General features: G+C 39.5%; 1 protein-coding gene across 1 annotated transcript in view; it reads right to left on the minus strand.

The window, feature by feature from the left end:
- The window catches only part of ADGRG4 (adhesion G protein-coupled receptor G4), a 119,534-nt gene that overhangs the window by 71,933 nt on the left and 29,009 nt on the right, over positions 1-18,592 (minus strand). The window contains 2 exon segments of the mRNA XM_006160723.1: positions 1,222-2,970; positions 2,973-7,013. Of these exon segments, the coding sequence (XP_006160785.1) occupies positions 1,222-2,970; positions 2,973-7,013 (5,790 nt within the window).

Raw genomic sequence — 18,592 nt, forward strand, 5'->3', positions numbered from 1 at the left:
ACAAACCTCCCAGATTTCCATTCTCATTGTCCAACAGATTACCAGTCCATTCAAAAACCAAATTTCAGGACCAGCAGTTAACATAATGGCTATGTCGCTGAAATCCCATCTAGTCGACCATGGTTTGAGTCCCGGACCCAGTGGCTTAAACTCACACTGGGTGTGTGTGCATGCATGCCCAAGATCCTGAGAGGAGAATGGAGGAGAAAGGATTGCGGCGTGGTCATCCCCCAGGGAGTGATTTCTCACTCACTGTCTCTCTGTCTCTCTCTCTGTGTTTCTGGCAAGTGCACGCGCTCTATAGCAAAAAACAAACAAACAAAAAAACAAACAAAAAAAACCTGTCAAAAAGAAACTTCACAGTCTCACAAGATCATTTGTTCTGAAAAAATAACCTTTTTAAAATTTCTATGCCTTCCTTTCTGATCCAGGTTTTTTCCCCCTTATTTCCATCCTGCTCTTATTTATCCTGCTAAACTTATTTTTTTGAAAGTTAAAATTTGCAGGAATGTTCAAAATTTGAACAGTATTGGGGCTGCTAGGTGGCATGGTGGTTAAAGGCGCTGATCTCCTACATGGTCGACTGCAGTTCGAGTCCCAGACCTGGTGGTTTGCTTTCTTACTTTCTCTCTCTCTCTCTTGTTCTGTTTCTCTCTGGTCAAATTAAAATAAATAAATAAAGTTAAATAAAATATTTTTTAAATTGAACAATATGGAAGCCAAATACTCCCTGGCCATGGATAAGCATTCCTATATGACATTCCTACACAGAATTGGAAAAGGCCGAGACCTGAATAAGAGCAATTAGAAAAGCAAGACAGGGTATCTTTGGGTGTTTTTCTGGGGTGTAGTCAATGTGGTCAAGCCTAAGGCCAAATAGACCTCTTACTAGAAAGGACTGATGTTCCTAGTCCATATTCAGATTGGCAGAGTCAGAGTCAGAACATCAAAAATAAAATAGGTGGAAAGGAGGATAAGAAATATCATACAGAGTTGAAAGATACATTTGAATTATACTTTAATAAAGCAAGGGAAGACAGATAGCAGGAAAATTGTGTTTGGACAAAGTACCCACTGTACCCACTGTTTGAAGGAGATACGAAACACCTACACCCTTCTTTATCCTCTCCTGCCTTCAGAGAACTGGCTGTCTTGGAGAACATATGGCCCCCTGTGCACATGTTCTGTTAGGGATACACTGCACACATCATGGAACAGTACCTGTGTACACAATAGCAACAGGTGAAGTTGTTGTTTCCATAGATATAAAGTAAGGTGTGGGGTCCAGCCAGGTTGTCTCAAAAGGGGAAGAGGATAGTGAAGACACAGTTGCTATAGAAGGATGTATCATTCTAGTGGATGTGTGAGGAAATAAGTCTCCAATAGCAGTGGACATAGTAGTGGTTATATTTAGAAGGGAGATCAGTGTGGGCTTAGGAAGAATTAAAGTAGGGGATGCTGATGCAGCTGGATTTCTGCTCCATGCAGATGTTATCACAGCGCTAGGCGGATGTATGGAACTGATGGATAGGGTGTGGTCGGATTTAGAAGATGACATAATCATTCCACTAAAGAATGGAGGTTGAGACACAATCCTGGAGTTGGCAGTCACAGTTGCTCTGGAGGATCCCTCCAGGGGTGTGGAAATGTATACACTGTCATCTGTTACTTCTATAGACATAGAGAGAGAAGTTGGGAAGCCAGTAGAGATATCATCCGGTATAAATGTAGGAGTAGTTTTGCTCAGTACAGTGCTTGCATTAGCAAAGGGTAGTGTAAAGTTAGTGAAGGAGTGCTTTGGTGTCATGTCAGAAGTCAGAAATGTAGGTTTTGACACCTCTACTGTAGAGGACGTTATAACATGAGGAGCATTAGATATAGTGTTTAAAGGAGAAAGTGAAGGGAGATTGGATAGGATCCAAGTCAGCATGGGTGAAATAGTAGCCTTTAAAATTATAGATCCTGAAGCAGCACTAGAAGAATTTGATATGAGTGTGTTCCTAGGAGTTATAGCTATGGATGTTTTCTCAAACATGTGCTTCATGTCAGCCAAAGTGGTAGGTATACCTTCTGAAGATGTTGAAAATGGAGAGCTCTCAGAAAGCCTAAAGGTAGAAGGAATTTCTGATGTGGAAATTGATGACATTGTCATAGCATCTCTAGATACTAGACCACTCTGAGAAGTTGAAAATGTTGACAAAGACTCAGGAACAAGGTACGGTGTCTCTGTTTTCATATTATTGGGTGTAGGTGCATGAGCAGTGGTAGTTGAAAGAAATGATGTCAAAGAGGATGGATTTGTACTGGAGAGGGTCCATGAAGGGGATAAAACAGGGGTATTCACAAATGTGGCACTGTTGATTAGATCAACTGTTAAGGAAGTATTTTCTAATGAGAAAGTTGTTTTTCCTATATTAGAATAAAGGTAAGTGGTGGTGCCTTTTATATTTTTTGTGGGTCTGGGAGTACTCTTAAAGCTACTCAAAGATGGGGAACCTTGAATGTTCAAGGAGATGTGGAGATTATATGAAGGAGTAGGTGAAAGCATACTTTCAAGAACTGCAGTTCTGGAATAAGTATTTGTGAGAGCTGTCACTCTACCACTTTTCACAGTACATAGGGAGCTGTTGGTAACACCAGATAATATGCCCAGACTTGTATCCTCATCTCCTTGTGATGGCTGTTGGGTTGTTGATATAAACGGTAAATATGTGGTCTTTGTAATGGGGGAAATAGCTTCAGTGTTCATAGAACTGAGGAGAGAGGAGGTAGTGGCTCCTATAAATGGAGTTACTATCCCAGCCTTAATAGTGGTTGGATTGGTTTTTACAGAAGGAAAAGTTGGCTCCATTAGAGAAGAGAAAGATGTAGGTATTCTCTCTGTCATTTCCAAAGTAGTGAAAACAGAGGAGACCATTTCACTTTTTGAAGTAGGTTCAACATATGTCACAGGTGTGACATCTATTGTATGGTCATAGTAGTCCTAGGGGTAATTGAAGACCATAAAGCAGAGAATAACCCAACTGCTGTGGAAGTGTCAGAAGAAACAGCTGCAGGTGAGAAAATGGAGTCATTAATTGGCATTGAAGACATCTCAGACACAGGCCTAGAAGTGGCTATAGAAGGATTTTTCAAACAACCTGAATGTGTTGTTTTAGGAGACTTACTCATTAGTATTGTGGGAGTGTCAGAAAAATTTTTGGAGGTGAAGGCAGTGACATTAACTGGCAACGAGGACATCTGGTAAGTGGGAATGGGTGTTGCCAAAGAGGTTTTCCCAAGAAATGTTGGAGCTTCATTTGTAACAGAAAGAGCTGTAGTGATCCCATCAGTAGAGATAGTTGTAAAATTGGCATTAGATAGCCCAATTGTAGAAAGATACAAAGGCTCAGGTGAAGTCTGGGTGCTTTCGGAAATGGAAAAGGGAACTGATGTCACCTCAGGCTCAGTCCTAGGTGAAGGCAAGTATGAGAGAGTTGTGTTGATGTTCATAGGATTTGATATTGTGGTTGTCCTGGAAGCTGTAGTATCTACAGAGGTCATATCCTGGCTGAATGAGACAGGGTGAGTCACAGAGGTGGAGCTTACTATCACTTCTCCAGTCCTAGGAGTGTATGTTGAATAGACACTCGCGTTTTGTTTTACAGAAGACAAAAATGTGGTGATTGTTGGAGTTTGTGAAGGGAGAATTGTTTTCCCAAGACTGGTAGACATTTCTGAAACATGAACATCTACTCCAACCTCTGTGTTACTTGAGGTTGAGGTAGGTGTAGTTTGTGTGCTCCCGGAAGTGGGAGATGAAGTGGAATTCCCATCAGATGGGGTCCTAAGTGGAATCTCTGAAGATGAATAAAATGAATTCTCTGGTGGAGACATTTCTATCACCCCCATAGTTCTAGGGGTGTTTTCCAGGGAGGTGGTCATCTTCTCTTTGTCAGAAGGTAAGGTAAGGCCAGTTACCAATCTGGTGGGGACTGGTGTGTTTATAGAACTTGTGGAAAACTGAGAAAAGTGAACATCTACTGAGGTAGTAAGCTTATTGGCAGAGGTGTCCCACAACATCGTCCCATCAACAGCAGCGGTCTCTGTGGTGCCAGTACCCAAACTAACAACATCTCCACCACCACTGAAAGTATGTGGGAAGCTGAGAGAATAGGTAGAAGTCTTCTCCACTTGAGATATGGATTGAGTTGCTGCTGGTGTAGATGTAGTTGAGATCACATGAGTGGAGGACACAATAGGAATGTTTTCAGGGGGAAGTTTTGAACAGACAAGGGTGTGTGTAGATGGGGTTATTGTATCAACTGAGGTGGAAGGAAGGATGGTTACAGCTGTAGTTGTCACAGGAGTGGGTGCTCTCAATGAGGAGATTGGAGTTTCTGTTGGAGAGGAAACCGCCATGGGTGTCATCTTGACAGAGATCACTGTGGCCTCTGAAGTGGTATGAATCGAGTCTCTGTGAGTAGTTATGGTATTGCTGGTTGTGGAAGCAGTTTGATCCAATGATGGCACTAATGCTGTGGTAACTGTGACTGATGACATAGTTGAGATATCTGAGAGCAAAGATGTGGAGAAAGCCCTGGCCAGTGTAGAAGGCTCAGGCATAGTCACCGTAGTCTCATTAGATGCCACCATAGAAGTGACAGGAGAGACATTATCTGGCAGTGAGAATACATGGGTAACAGGCTCAGGTGTTACTGAGGAATGAATAGCTGTAGGCTGTGGAGACAAGATACCAGTAGACAAGGGCATAGTTGTCTTGTCTGTAACGGTGGTGGTGAAATTGGTCCCAAATATCCTTGCAGTGGAAGCACCTAATTGTTCAGGAAATGTCTGTGTGCTCCTAGAAGTGGGAGATAGAGTGGAATTCCTCTCAGATGTCTCTGAAGTCCAATGTGATGTATAGGTGTGGGTGAAATTCAAGACTCCTATAGTCCTATTGTATAAACTTGTAGGTGTAGTTTTCACCAGTTTTGTGGGAAACCAACTTCCTCTCACTTCAGTAGTTGCAGTTTTATTGTCTAAAGGAGTAGTGGAGTTTTCTGTGTCAGGAAAAGGGGAAACAGTGACAGAAGTTGTTGCCATTTGTGCTAATTTGTCTGTAGGTTCCAACATTGTTGAAAATGAAGACACCTCAGTCACTGCTGCTATAGTTGATTTTTCCTTAAGATAATGAGAAGTTGTTTCCTTTCTTGTCACAATAGCATCAAATTGTGTTGTTGCAGATTTTGGTACAGAGGCTGTTGTATCTCCAAATGTAATTACACCACTTGTTTCTGTTTGTGTGGTTTCAGATGCATTCTCCTCGGTAGAAAAATGTGATTTAATATCAGCAATGGTAGATATTATATCTACTGGTGGAACCGTCTCACCTCGAGTTGAATAAATTTCACTTACAGCTATTGTAGACATAGGGATGGATTTTAGTAGTGAGGTGGTAAGTTTAAACTCAGGCAGTTTGGTAACAGATGTGGTTCCAGAAATAGTAGAGAAATTAGTAAACCATGGAGATGTCAATTTGGAAAGAGCTGCTGTATATCTGGCTGTGGTAGCATCAGCAGTAGTGGTAGTCTTACTCTGTGTGGATATTTCTGGTGAGGTAATAAAATTTGTGGGTCTATATTGCGTATGTTGTGTATTAGCAGTACTCCTATGGAATGCTGATGTAAAATTTTTATTAGGCACAAATGTAAGTATGGTGGTTGTATTTATAGATGTCAGAAAGGTCTGGTCTGGTCTGGAAGTCCAAGTCGTCTCATTGGTGGAGAACAGATGGTTAACTTCATCAGTCACAGATATAGAACCTGACTCAAATGTCTTAGATGTGGAAGTTGATCTAGTAGAAGTCAAAGTAAGCATGTGTTCACTAGTTGAGGCTGGTTTTTGGGTGTATACTGGTACTTTGATTGTGGGAGAAGACATAGTTTTAGTCACTGTAGGTGCAAGTGTGATTCCAGAAGTTAAGGCTCTATGTGTGGTCTCAGCATTGATCACCGTCTGTACATTCTGAGTTCTGGTGAATGGAGAGAATGTCATAAAAGTAAGGGCCATAGAAGAGGTCTCTTTTGGCATGGAGGTAGATACGACATCCTCTACTCTGGGTGCCGAGACGTCCTGGAAATGTGTAGATGTCAGCCCTGGTTCAGCTGTTCTTAGAGCATGAGTAATCTCAGTTGGCCTAGTTGGGAATGTCACTGAATGAACTGTAAATGCTATTACTGTATCAGTAGTTGCCATTGTAGATGCTGTCTGATTTCTAGGAAATACAGAATCCACTGGAGCAGCTGTGGATATGAGCACAGACTCGGGTGGTGATGCTGATGGAGTAGTTTTAATTGAAGTCTTTTCTGCAGTGGACCAAGGTTCAGTTCTGGCAGCTGTAGATGCAAGCAATTCCTGTATGGCTGTGGAGACAGGAAGTGCCCCTATATCTGTGGATACGTGTTTGGGCCAAGATGTTGTAGACATGGATATTGACTCAATGGCTGAAAATAAAGATGTTGTCTTCATAATGGCAGACTGAGACTCAATTGTCGAAGTTTGGGATACAAGTGAATTCTTGGTAGATTCAGATGAAGGTAGGAAATTAGTAGCTACAGTCGGATGAAAGTTTTCAGTAGTCATGGCTTCAGCCATTTTTGTTGTTCTTGTTCTTTCTGAAGATGATAATTTAGTTACATTCATGGAATTAGTAGTGATGCCTGTGGACATACTCTGGGTAGGCAGAGTGATGGTTGCTGAAGTTGATAAAATGTCTGGTGAAAATGTAGCTGCCTCAGATATGGATGTCTTTAAAAAATTTGGTGCAGTTGTTTCCAGAGGTGGAGATGTTGTATTGGAATATGATATGGTTGTATAATCAGTAGCAAATAAAGGCATGCTTTTAGACATCACTGTAGAGGAATACACAGTCTTTTGTGGTTTTAATTCAGTGACTTGAGATGAAGTTGTCAATTCTATTTGTTGGGTAATAGTTGTATTTGTCTCTTGAATTGTCATATTTTCAGAAACAACTGAAAAAATCAGAAAGCATATTTTACTTTGGATTCAGAATTAGAAATCAGAGACAATTCTTTAAGAAAGAGCTTTAAAATTTCATTTATAAAGAGAGGTAAGTATCACAGATATAATCAAATCACTTGATTACTTGTTTTTTCTCAAAATAATTTTCTACTTTGTAAAACCTCTAAATGGTTCTTGTAACACTCTGGTTAAGTAACCAGTAGGAGTATATCCAATCCTTGTAGATTCCATAAAAGACATAGGTACCCCTAAGAGAGGGACACATGTTAGACCAGTGCACTCATAAAAAGAATTAACTTTGGAAATGGACTAATTCCTTGGAAAATGCAGCTAGCAAAACTCACTTATGGAGAAACAGATGACTTGAGTAATCTTACATTTATTAAATAAATTAAATTATGCAGTCAAAAACTTTCCAAAAAAGAGATCAGCTTTGGATTTAAAAAGATATAGTTTTAAATTCTGGTTTTGTAACTTACTCAGAATGTAATCTTGGACTAACTATTTAACCTCTCTGTGTTTCAATTTCCTCCTCTATAATGTAAAAAAGACTATAATAACACCTACCTTATAAATTTATTGTGAGAATAAAGTGAACTAATGTGTGTAAAAAACTTCATGTAGTACCGACACACAGTAAGTGCTCAAAAGTACTCAACTTGACCTTGGCTTAGTTGAATTTTATCACTCATTTAAATACTATAGACTGAATTTTGTTTTCTTTTCTAATTTTACTAGAAGGCATCTGTGCTCACCAAAGAGAGACAGGAAAGGAGAAAGACAGGGAAGGAGAGAGAGACAGATAAACAGACAAATAAAAAGTTGAGAAAGCACTGCCCTCGATCATGGGGAATGGTCATATCGCAATGCCTTCTCCTCCATTTCTCCATCTTTTTAGGATTTTGAGTGCACAAACACATGCACCTGGTGTATTTCTCAAACCTCTGGGTCCAGGACTTGAACTCCATATTCAGCCCTGTAAGATCCAGCCACCTTAACCACAGGTTGGCCCAAGAATACTTTTATCTATATCCTCGTGATTAAACTTTTTGAACATGCACCACTTACATATTCATCAATAATTTAGACATGTATACATAACATTGTATTATGTATATTATAAACATAAACAATGATAAAAATGTTAAAAGGTTATGATAGAATAAATGTAAATAGAAGTTGCAATATATTTTTCCTATACTGTATGCACCTCACTTTGAAGGCCAATAGAACCTAGATTATGGCTTATGCCTCAATTAAATATAACAAGTATTGTGAGTGCTATTCTAAATCCCATGAAAAATGCAGTTTATAGCATGATTACTTCTCTCAAAGAAATCTCACTCTCATTAGAGAAGTCTTATATTACTGAAGTATTTTAAAACAATAGTTTTAAACAAAAATATAATAATAAAATAATGATTAAGTTTATAATAAGCAATGAAATGTAATCAGATTATCTATTGATGATAATATATATGAGAATATCTTTGACTTGACTAATAGGCACTGTATTCATGCTGGGAAAAACCATTTTGTACTCTGTAAAACGTACAGTAATTAAATGTAAAGTTTTAAAAATAAATACAATCAATCAGGTTTTAAATGTTTCTAAAGTACAATAGGAGAGCAGTGAAGTGAGAGATCAACACTACCTCAAGCTAATAAGGGAGTTTTATCTTAGAAGATGTAAGCTTTTGAGAAATGATGGGGTTCAGGCAGAGGAGGTAAAGGCACATGGCGATGAAGATGAAGGCAGTAAAAGATCAGTGTAGCTGGGAGTGGGAGGGAGTGTGTTGGATACTAATAAGAAACAATATAGGATTATTCCAGGACCTGAAGGGAAGAGTGCAGAGAAAGATGAGACAAGATAATAGAGCAGCTGCCATGTACTGAGTACTTGCTACAAGCTAAGTATGGTGCCACATGCTATCTCATTAACCCATCTGATGACCTGTATAGTAAATATTACAATTATCACCATTTGTAGAGTTGAGAATAAATGGACTGTCAGAAACCTTACATGAATTGTTTCAATTCATACTTGGAATTTAAATAAAGATTTATCATTAGTGCTCTAAACTGCTATGCCATTTGGAAGGGTGTAGATTCTTGAGCAAGGGGAATGAGTTCATAAAAAGTAGTCTTTAAGGAAAATTAATTTCATGGGAGTGATCACAATGGTTAGGAATGGGAGGAAAGTGAAGGCAAAGAGACTCTTTGGGTGGGATGCTAGTAGAGTCCTCTTCCCTCCACTGTCCCGCACCAACTCTGGGCCAACCCTACTGCCCAGCTCCTCTGTATCTGCACTGAGCAGTCAAGCATTGCTGAGCACAGTCTTACAAGAAGATAAATTAGTATTTCTTTTAAAAAAAATTTTTTTGGAGAGGTTTTTGCTATAGGGCGTGTGCACTCGCCAGAGAGACAGAGAGATACAGAGAGACAGAAAACGAGAAATCACTCCCCAGGGGGGATGGCCATGCCATAATCCCTTCTCCTCCATTCTCCTCTTGGGATCTTGGGCACGCACGCACATGCACCCAGCAGGAGTTTAAGCCACTGGGTCCGGGACTCAAACTGTGGTCAACTACATGGGAGTCCAGCAACATAGCCATTATATCAACTTCTGGTCCCAGTATTTCTTTTTTAATTTTGTAAATTTATTATTAGTATTCTTATTCAAGAATTCAATTGCTATACATCTTTTATATTATAAAGAGACTTTATTAAGCATGATAAATTAATATTTCTATAAATTCATAAACACCAATCCCAAATAAGCCCTAACATTGCCCAGCCATCCTCCTACTTTTCTCTGGTGAATTTATGCTTCTACTCTATGTAATAACTTTTTCAAACCTTCCCTATTCTCAAATTCCACTTCCACATATTTATCAGATAATCATTCCTACTATTTCAAAGGGAAAAAATTATTGAAATCATCAGAAACTCAACTGTGCTTTAGATCCTGTCAATTCCTACCATCTCAGAAATCTTAAACCATCAGTTAACACTTCCTTTTCCCTAATAAGCCTTGCCCTCCTGATTTAGAGCATGTTCTAGTCTCCTGCAACAAAAACTGACCAGCTGCAGAGGTGCAGCAGTAACATAGCACTACATCATGCTGAAGCCACATGGGAAAGTCCTCAGTTCATATTCTGAGGTCTTCTTGTACACACTAGGCATAGGATCCTGGATGGATGAAGCTGGAGATGGATCATGGCATGAGGGCCCTATTGGAGGTGCCTATCTCTCGACTTGTCTTCCTCTCTCTTTCCATCTCTATCTCTCTTTCTGTCTCAGAGGAAACAATTTCTAAAAATAAAAAAAAAAAAAAATTAAAGCCCTACATCCCTCTGCAGGTTCTGCCTTATCTATTGCCCCCCCCATCATAGCAAAATTTGTTTCTTTTTTAAATTATTTTTTCTTTATTTACTTTTTTTTTTTTACTTTTTACTTTGCTATAGGACATGTGCACTCACTGGAGAGGGGAGAAAGAGTGAGAGAGAGAGAGAGAGAGAGAGAGAGAGAGAGAGAGAAAGTGAGAAATCACCCCCACTCCTCAGGAGTGGTAGCCTTACCACAATCCCTTCTCCACCATTTTCCTCTCAGGATTTTGGCGAGTTTGCATATGCACCAGCATGTTTTCAAAGCCCCTATGTCCAGGACTCAAACCATACCATCAGCCATGTGGGATCCAGCTGCCTCGACCTCCATGCCACCTCCTTATCTTACCCAAATTTCTTTTCAAAAAGTGTATTTACACTGGATGTCTCCACTTCCCTTCCCTTATTTTTAACCCACACTGATCTGGGTTCTGCCATCATTATTAAGCTGTAAAACAATCTTTGAGTAGTTGATGTGTAAATATTTTCTCAAAAAATATTTAAAACCACACTGTCTCTATTGTTATAGAGTCACAAAAAAATTTAACAAATATTTTGAACATTATCTTTAAAATTCAGTTTTTAAATTTTGAAAGTTATTTATTATCTGCCAAGAACTATGGAGTATGAGCAAAAATTTTTTATATGTAAAGTAAATCTTTGTGGGAAAATGTAAAATAAGTAAATGATAAAAATATCAAAAATAAAAAAAACAATCATTGAGACCACCAATGGTCACCATATAGACAAATACTATGGATATTTTTTAATCATCATATTTGACCTCTCAACAACTTTCACCAGTGTTGACTACTCCCTCCTGGAAAAACAGTTTTATTTTTCACTATTTTTAATGAATTTCAAACTTTCATTTATTACAACCTCCATTTTATAATGTTTCTTCTTATGTGCAGTCTCTGGCATATCTTTGCATACTCTTGAGCAATTTGTTTGTCAAACATTTCACTATCTTGAGATAGCTTTTTAAAAGCCTACAAGGTTTCTTTAGCAGTAGTAATGAGTGAAAATACTGTTCACTGGATTCCATTACAGACATTCTCTTGGGTTTTCTCCTACTCCTCTATCTACTTTGCAGACTCATCCTATTTTACCTGGCTAGTGTGCTGTCCCAGCACCTTTTCTTTTCACTATAATTTCTCCACACCTAGGATTTCAATTTACACTTAAACACAGATGAATCCCAAAGTTATAACTCTGATGAAATCTCTGTTCTGAACTCCACATTTATATAACCAATTGCCTTACTAGACATCATCTCAGATATCTCATTAATACCTCAAACTCGACATGTCTCAACTTGAACTCATTATCTTCTCTCCAAACCAGGTCCTCTTCAAATATTCCCTTACTGAATGACACTTCCATACATTCAATTACACAAACAAAAACACCCTCCCTCTGCCTCTTTCATTCTTTCACTCACCTGCCATAGCAACGCATAATCTTGTCCTATAGATCTTATGTAAATATCCCTTGATTTCATCAATTTCTCTCCACCTTCATCACTTGCCACCCCAACCAAATCACCATTATGTCTCACCCAGACTACTGCAGTAGCCTTTCAAGTGAACTCTCTGCCATGCTCTTAGGACCCCTTCATTATGTTACATAATTCAACCAGAATGATTTTTTGACATAAAAATATGATCATGTCACACACACACACACACACACACACACAACTCAACTCCTCCTGTAGTGGTGTTCTACTGTTCATAGGACAAAAAGTCAAGTTTTCTTAATAGAATCTACAAAGATATGTACAGTTTGGTTCCTATCTACCACTCCAATCTCAGTTTGTGCTAAGTCTCCTCCACTTGTTTCCTGGGGTTCAGTCCATCTATCTCTTTTTAGTCCTCCAATACTTGGCATTCTCTGCCTCTCACCCCCCCACCCCGACCATTGTGCATGCATGTGTCTCTTAAAAAGTTCTTCTCACTCTTCTTCATCTGATTAACTTCTACTCATCCTTCAGATCTCAGCTGATGCACTGCTTCCTCGGGGAATCCTCCCTTCCCTGACCTCCATAACTGATTGAAACCAATCTATTCTAGGCTCTTTTGACATCTCATAACTTTTCTTCATTGAACTTGTTGCAGCTTCAGTTTTACATTTGTTTATATGTGCTTAGTAATGTATGTCTTTCTCGCTAGACCACATGAGCCAGGGACCTCATCTTTTGTTATTCACCATTGAGCTCTAGTGTTTAGTGCAGTGCCTGATACGTAGTCGATACTCATTACATATTTGTAAGCTAAGTGAGTAAGTGCCAATGGTGAGGGTTTGGAATGAGATAAGACTAGAGTGAAGATCTATAATCCTCTAGCTATTGGAGAGGAAGAACTATCAAGGTATAGTAACAAAGAGGAAGAAGATAGAGGAATCTCAGGGAGTTCAAATTTTCCTGTTGGACAACATAGAGAATAGTGGTGATATTGACATAAATAGGAAAATTGTAAAAGTAACCCCACTAAGAAGAAAAATACTCAGTTTAGACTTGGATACCTAGAATTTGAGGTGATGATAGAACATCCAAGTGAAAATGGTACATAGTAAAATTCAAAGTTGAGTCATAATCTTTCTCTAATTCAAACCAGTCCAGATTAAATCATGCATTTTTATCTTGAGAAATCAGTATTTTGAATGTCTTTACCTGAGAAACATATTACCTACCATGTAGGAATAATTACAGTGGTAGAGAATCTATTAACTTGTTTCACTGTCTTGAGCATTTAAATCACTTTTAATTTGCATATATAGAAATTTTGAGGTGTGTGCAGGATATTCTTTAATATTTTGTGGTCATTAGCAAGTAGGAAGAGTGACAATCAAAAGCTGGAAACTATGTATGATAAGTTAATAAAAATAAACACATTTATAAAGGAAAATGTCAAAGTCATAAAAGGAAATACATTTCCATCTAATTTTGTGATATTGTTTCAATGATCAGAGATTCACATTATATTTGACCTTATCAAAAAATGTATATTTCAGTGGCCAGATGGAGGAACATTGGTGAAGTGAAGTGTGACACTCTTTGAGGCTAACCTACATGTAAAGGTTACTAGTTTGCACCCAGAGACCTCTCTGAGTACTCCTGGCATATGTGCCCATGCTCCTGGACTGGCTGAGGCTGGGAATGAATCATGGCATTGAGATTCTGTTGCAGGTGCTGTCTCTGTTTCTGTCTCTCTCATACTCATGGAGAAAACGGATGGATAAACTTAACCCCCCAAAGTGATATATCTCAGCATCACAATGTTTATTTCAAAACTTCTGCTTTCAAATTTCAAGTTTGTCCACAACTACAAGTAAAAGAATTATCAGGATCTTGGTTCCCATTTTTGTAGCTGGATTTACCCCAGCCAACTGGCTTAGGAAATCCTGGTTAAAGCAACACTTTCAGCACATTCAAGGAGTGCGGCATCCCAGAACCTGAAAAACTCTCTATTAATGCACTAATTGTTGAGACAATAGTTCACAATTCCCACTCCTCTGCAAAAGATTAATGATTGAGCTGCGTTTAGTTTTGCTTTTAGAGAGAGATTTTTGCTATAGGGTTTGTGTGCTCACCAGAGACAGAGAGAAATAGAGAGACAGAAAATGAGAAATCACTCTTGTTGGAGTTTATTTCCGAGACTTGGAAGACCCTTCCCTGAAAGAAAATGCTGGACAGTTATTGGAAACAATTGACAAAGTTTATTCATGCCACAATTCTTTTATACAGGTCTGCATTTGGGGTTACACACAGGCAAGTAAATACTACATGTGCGAGAAGAAAGTTTTCTGGTTAACCAACAAAGTGGCGCTGGAACAGGGACTTGAAGGCACGTGTCAGAACAAGGATCACTTCCCCTGCTTCGAAAGAAAATGGAGGTGTTTGGTGTCTGCTTCGCAATGTGCGACCCAGGGAAGAGAGCAACCTCGGGGAATCTGGTCCCCACGGAGCCCATTGCGAAATGAATGGCCATGATGAGACTCAAGAGGACAGAACGAGCTAGGAGTCCCGCAAAGTACCCCACGTGGGGCCAGATGAAGAATTTGTCACGGTGGGCTGAGCAAACTTTGCAGGCCACAGGACTCTTCTACTGCTGTAGACAATCCCGTAGAAGCAAAGACATCAACGTCTGATTAGCTGCTGCCATCCTGAGACTCCAAAACAAAAAAGGGGGACATGTGCCTGCCAGCAACCTCTGGAGGGTCTGAGGAGGAGAAGATCCTCCCAGAACCAGGGGAAGGGCCAAGTTCACAGACTGGATTTCCGGAACCCACTGCGATAAACATGTCCCCAAAATATGATCATAAACATGTCCTGGAACTCAGGACGTTCCTCATAAAGTTGTATATTAACCAGAACGCTTTCTTCTCGCACATGTAGTATTTACTTGCCCATATGTTAACCCCTAATGCAGACCTGTATAAAAGAATTGCCAGCACGAATAAACTTTGTCAGTTGCTCCCAACAACTGTCCAGCATTTTCTTTCAGGGAAGGGTCTTCCAAGTCTGGGAGATAAACTCGAACAACTCCTAGGGGGAATGGCCACTCCACAACCCCTTTTCCTCCATTCTCCTCTAGGGATCTTGGGCATGCACATGCACATGGCACACAGCATGAGTTTAAGTCACCATGTCCCGCCTGGACTCAAACCGTGGTCAACTACGTTGGAGTCCAGCAACGTAACCATTTTGCCATCTGCTGGTCCTGAGCTGCATTTACTTTTAAGGAAAACAATAAAACACTAAATACCACAAAAGCCTTAGTTATCTTCTTTGATGTAGTATTCAAAGAGCACCACAAAACTCTTTAGGAAGTCAGGGAAGGGAGTTAGGCATGATATTTTCCCCTGACAGCACTGAACCGTAGATACAGCAAATGTCATTAACACTTTCAGCAAGCATCAAAATAATAACAATAATAAGATTTAAAAAAAAATGAGTTGAGTAAAATTGCCAAGCAGGTGACATTTGAAATACCAGAGACCTTTTAGGAAATAACACATTTCAAATTGCTCTATTTTAATCTAAAGCTTGAGTTGGTATATTTTCAGGATACCTCCTATTGACTCTTTCAGATACAAGTTTTTTTTCCAAAGGGACTACTGTATCAAAATGTTCCTCTATCTGTATTAACCCTATAAAACCTACTCACTTTGTTTTGAAAAAGTATTTATAAAGACTCAAGTCTATATTTATTAAAAATCACAGTATTTTAGTACTAGATATTAGAGACTGTGGTCAATCTTGTCATTTAAAGATAAGTCCCAGAGAGGTGCAGAGTTGAAAGATTTTCACAGATAAAACATTTAGAGAAAAAAAGACAATTAAGTAGTTGGGACCAGCAGAGGGCATAATGGTTATGTTGCTAGACTCACATAGTGGACCACTGTTCAAGTCCTGCACTGGGTAGCTTAAAGCTCACACTGTGGGGGCTGGCAGTTGGTGTGGTGGTTAAGGGCACTGGACTCCCACAAGGCTGACTGTGGTTTGAGCCCTGGACTTGGTGGCTTGCTTTCTCACTCCCCCCCCACCCCTCACTCTATCCATCTCTGGTCAAATTAAAATAAGTAAATAAGTAAATAAAGTTAGATAAAATATAAAAAAAAAACTCCCACTGGGTGCATGTGCATGTACGTGGCCAAAATCCCAAGAGGAGAATGGAGGAGAAGGGATTGTGCCATGACCATTCCCTCTGGAGCGGGGGGGTGATTTCTCACTTTCTTTCTGTCTCTTCAGTGAGCACACACTCCCTATAGCAAAAATCTCTTTAAAGAAAAAAAAAGACAATAAGTGGCAATACTTCAATTATCTAGCATAAATGCTTATCCTCAATTTACATGGAAACATCTCAATCCCAAGATCCTCTACCTAAAAGAACCAAAGAGAAACAAATTTATATGCTCAAAGTCAAGTTCTGCAAGTGCTAAACAGTGCAAAAAAGTAATCATCCCCGGTAGTGGAAATAAACCTTAGAATGTAGCATCACAATACTAAACTAAAACATTAAGGTAACCTTGCCAGCCCAAGAATGAAAATCCAGTGAGGATCTCACATTATGGCCATTCCCTGAAACAATATAATGCCTCAATGAATCACTCACATCTCAGAAAAAGGCAAACCAATCAAAGGTTAGTGGAATCCGGATCCGTAGGAAACAATTCTTGCAAACTCTAGCTCCAACGATGAATTACGGTGGCTTAGCAAACATTTTAAAGGCCATTATAAGATAGGCTGATCATGAATATAAACTTCTTTGATAACTTTATTTGTTCATTGGTATCCTTTTTGTCTTAATCTACATCTAGTTTTGTTTTTCTTGAATCATTCAGACTTTCTGTGCACCCATCATTTGTGATAAGTGAAATTCACTATACTTTTGCTTCATCAGTTTTTCTCTTTTCTCCATATGTGGTGGGGATTTTATTTTTCCCTTAAATGAAATATTTATCACCTTTGAATTTAATGTCTGTCCTGCTCAGAAAAGAAAGCATTATAAATGAGCAGGATAACTACAATGCCAGACATACCATCTTTGTCATTTTGCTTCACCCTATCTGTCTACACACACAAACACACGCAAAAGAACTTCTACTTTGACAGCTGACGAACTGGCATTAAAAGCAAAGGCAGACTTCCCAATCAAAAAAAAAAAATGGCATAAATCCACTTTTCTCTGCTCACTCCACTAAGTACAGCTATAAGTCCTGAAAACTGTATAAGAGACGATCAAAGAAGAGCTATAAAAGGTGCTAAGAAGGAAGTAAACTGGTTTGGGTCTCTAGAAATAGAAGAACAACATAGTGGCAGGCATCTTGCCTTCCTCAACCCAGTACAGAAAGGTGACCCAGGCCCTGTGTTTCCCAACTCCCAATCTATCAACAGAAGGAAGTCCGTGGGAAGCTCATTCCCCTTCTGGATCAAACTGGAGTCGCTCTGACAACATCCAGCAAGCTTGACACAACCATTCAGAGGAACTGATTGGGAGCCCTGCTAGCAACAACTATCCAGGGAAATCACTCTCATGCCAGGCTTGAGTCTCCACTTGCCACCCAAAGATACCAATTAAACAGAACCTGGTCCAGGAAGATTATTTGTTCCCATTGGCCCTAAAGTCTCCTCACCCACTGGAAAACACAAGGCCAGCAGGTATAAGAGGGAAAAGGGAGTGAGTACCAGCAGTCCAGGAAGCCTCTTTGTCCCCGCAGTCCTGAGATTTTCCTCCCCCATCCAGAGACACGAAGATATGCAGGCATGGGCAAAGAAAATGAAAAAGGATCTATTAGCAGCAGGTAGCCCAATTCATGAAACCTGGCCCATGATTTTCCCTTCCTGTCCAGAGACACAGAGTAATCCAAAGCCAAGGGACACTGGTAGGAAGTTTCTAGCACACTCCTCCGCGCACTGAGAAACATCTGGAGGTCTACCCTGGGGAGATCCTTGCTATCCCCTACCAAGGCTGCATTCAAAGGGACAGATGTGAGCTTCATAGGTACCAGATAAACCGAGCAAAGCAAAATAACACTACAAAAACGCTGAAAATTAGAATGTATGTGGAAAAACACCCCATATAAGTGTGCCAAGACCTGTGTGCTATATCTAAACAGAGCAACTGCCTGCTAAATTGAAACAAATTGAGTAAGACCCAGATTCTCCTAACATAATTAACAAAGTACACTGGATACAATAAAAAAAAGTCACCTGGCACATTAAGAACCAAGAAATCACAACTTCAATGAGAAAAGACAACCAACTAATGCTAATACCAAAATAAATCAGATGTTGAAATTATTTGACGAGTTTTTTCCTTCTTATAAAAAATTTAAATTTTAATTTTTATAAAGCAAAAATTACAGAACTTTTTTTTTCAACAGAGAACTTTACATTGTTGGAGCCATTATAAAAATACTTCTACATGGGACCAGCAACTGGCGTAATGGCTATGTCGCTGGACTCCCATGTAGTCAACTATGGTTCGAGTCCTGGACCTGGTGGCTTAAACTCACTCTGGGCGTGTGTGCGTGCATGCCCAAGATCTCCAGAGGAGAATGGACAAGAAGGGAATGCGGCATGGCCACCCCTCTGGGGAGTGATTTCTCACTTTCCATCTCTCTGTCTCTGTCATTCTGGTGAGCGCACGTGCCCTATAGCAAAAACCTCTACAATA

This window comes from Tupaia chinensis, unplaced genomic scaffold (genome assembly GCF_000334495.1).
Source record: "Tupaia chinensis unplaced genomic scaffold, TupChi_1.0 Scaffold000706_1, whole genome shotgun sequence".
Lineage (NCBI taxonomy): Eukaryota > Metazoa > Chordata > Mammalia > Scandentia > Tupaiidae > Tupaia > Tupaia belangeri.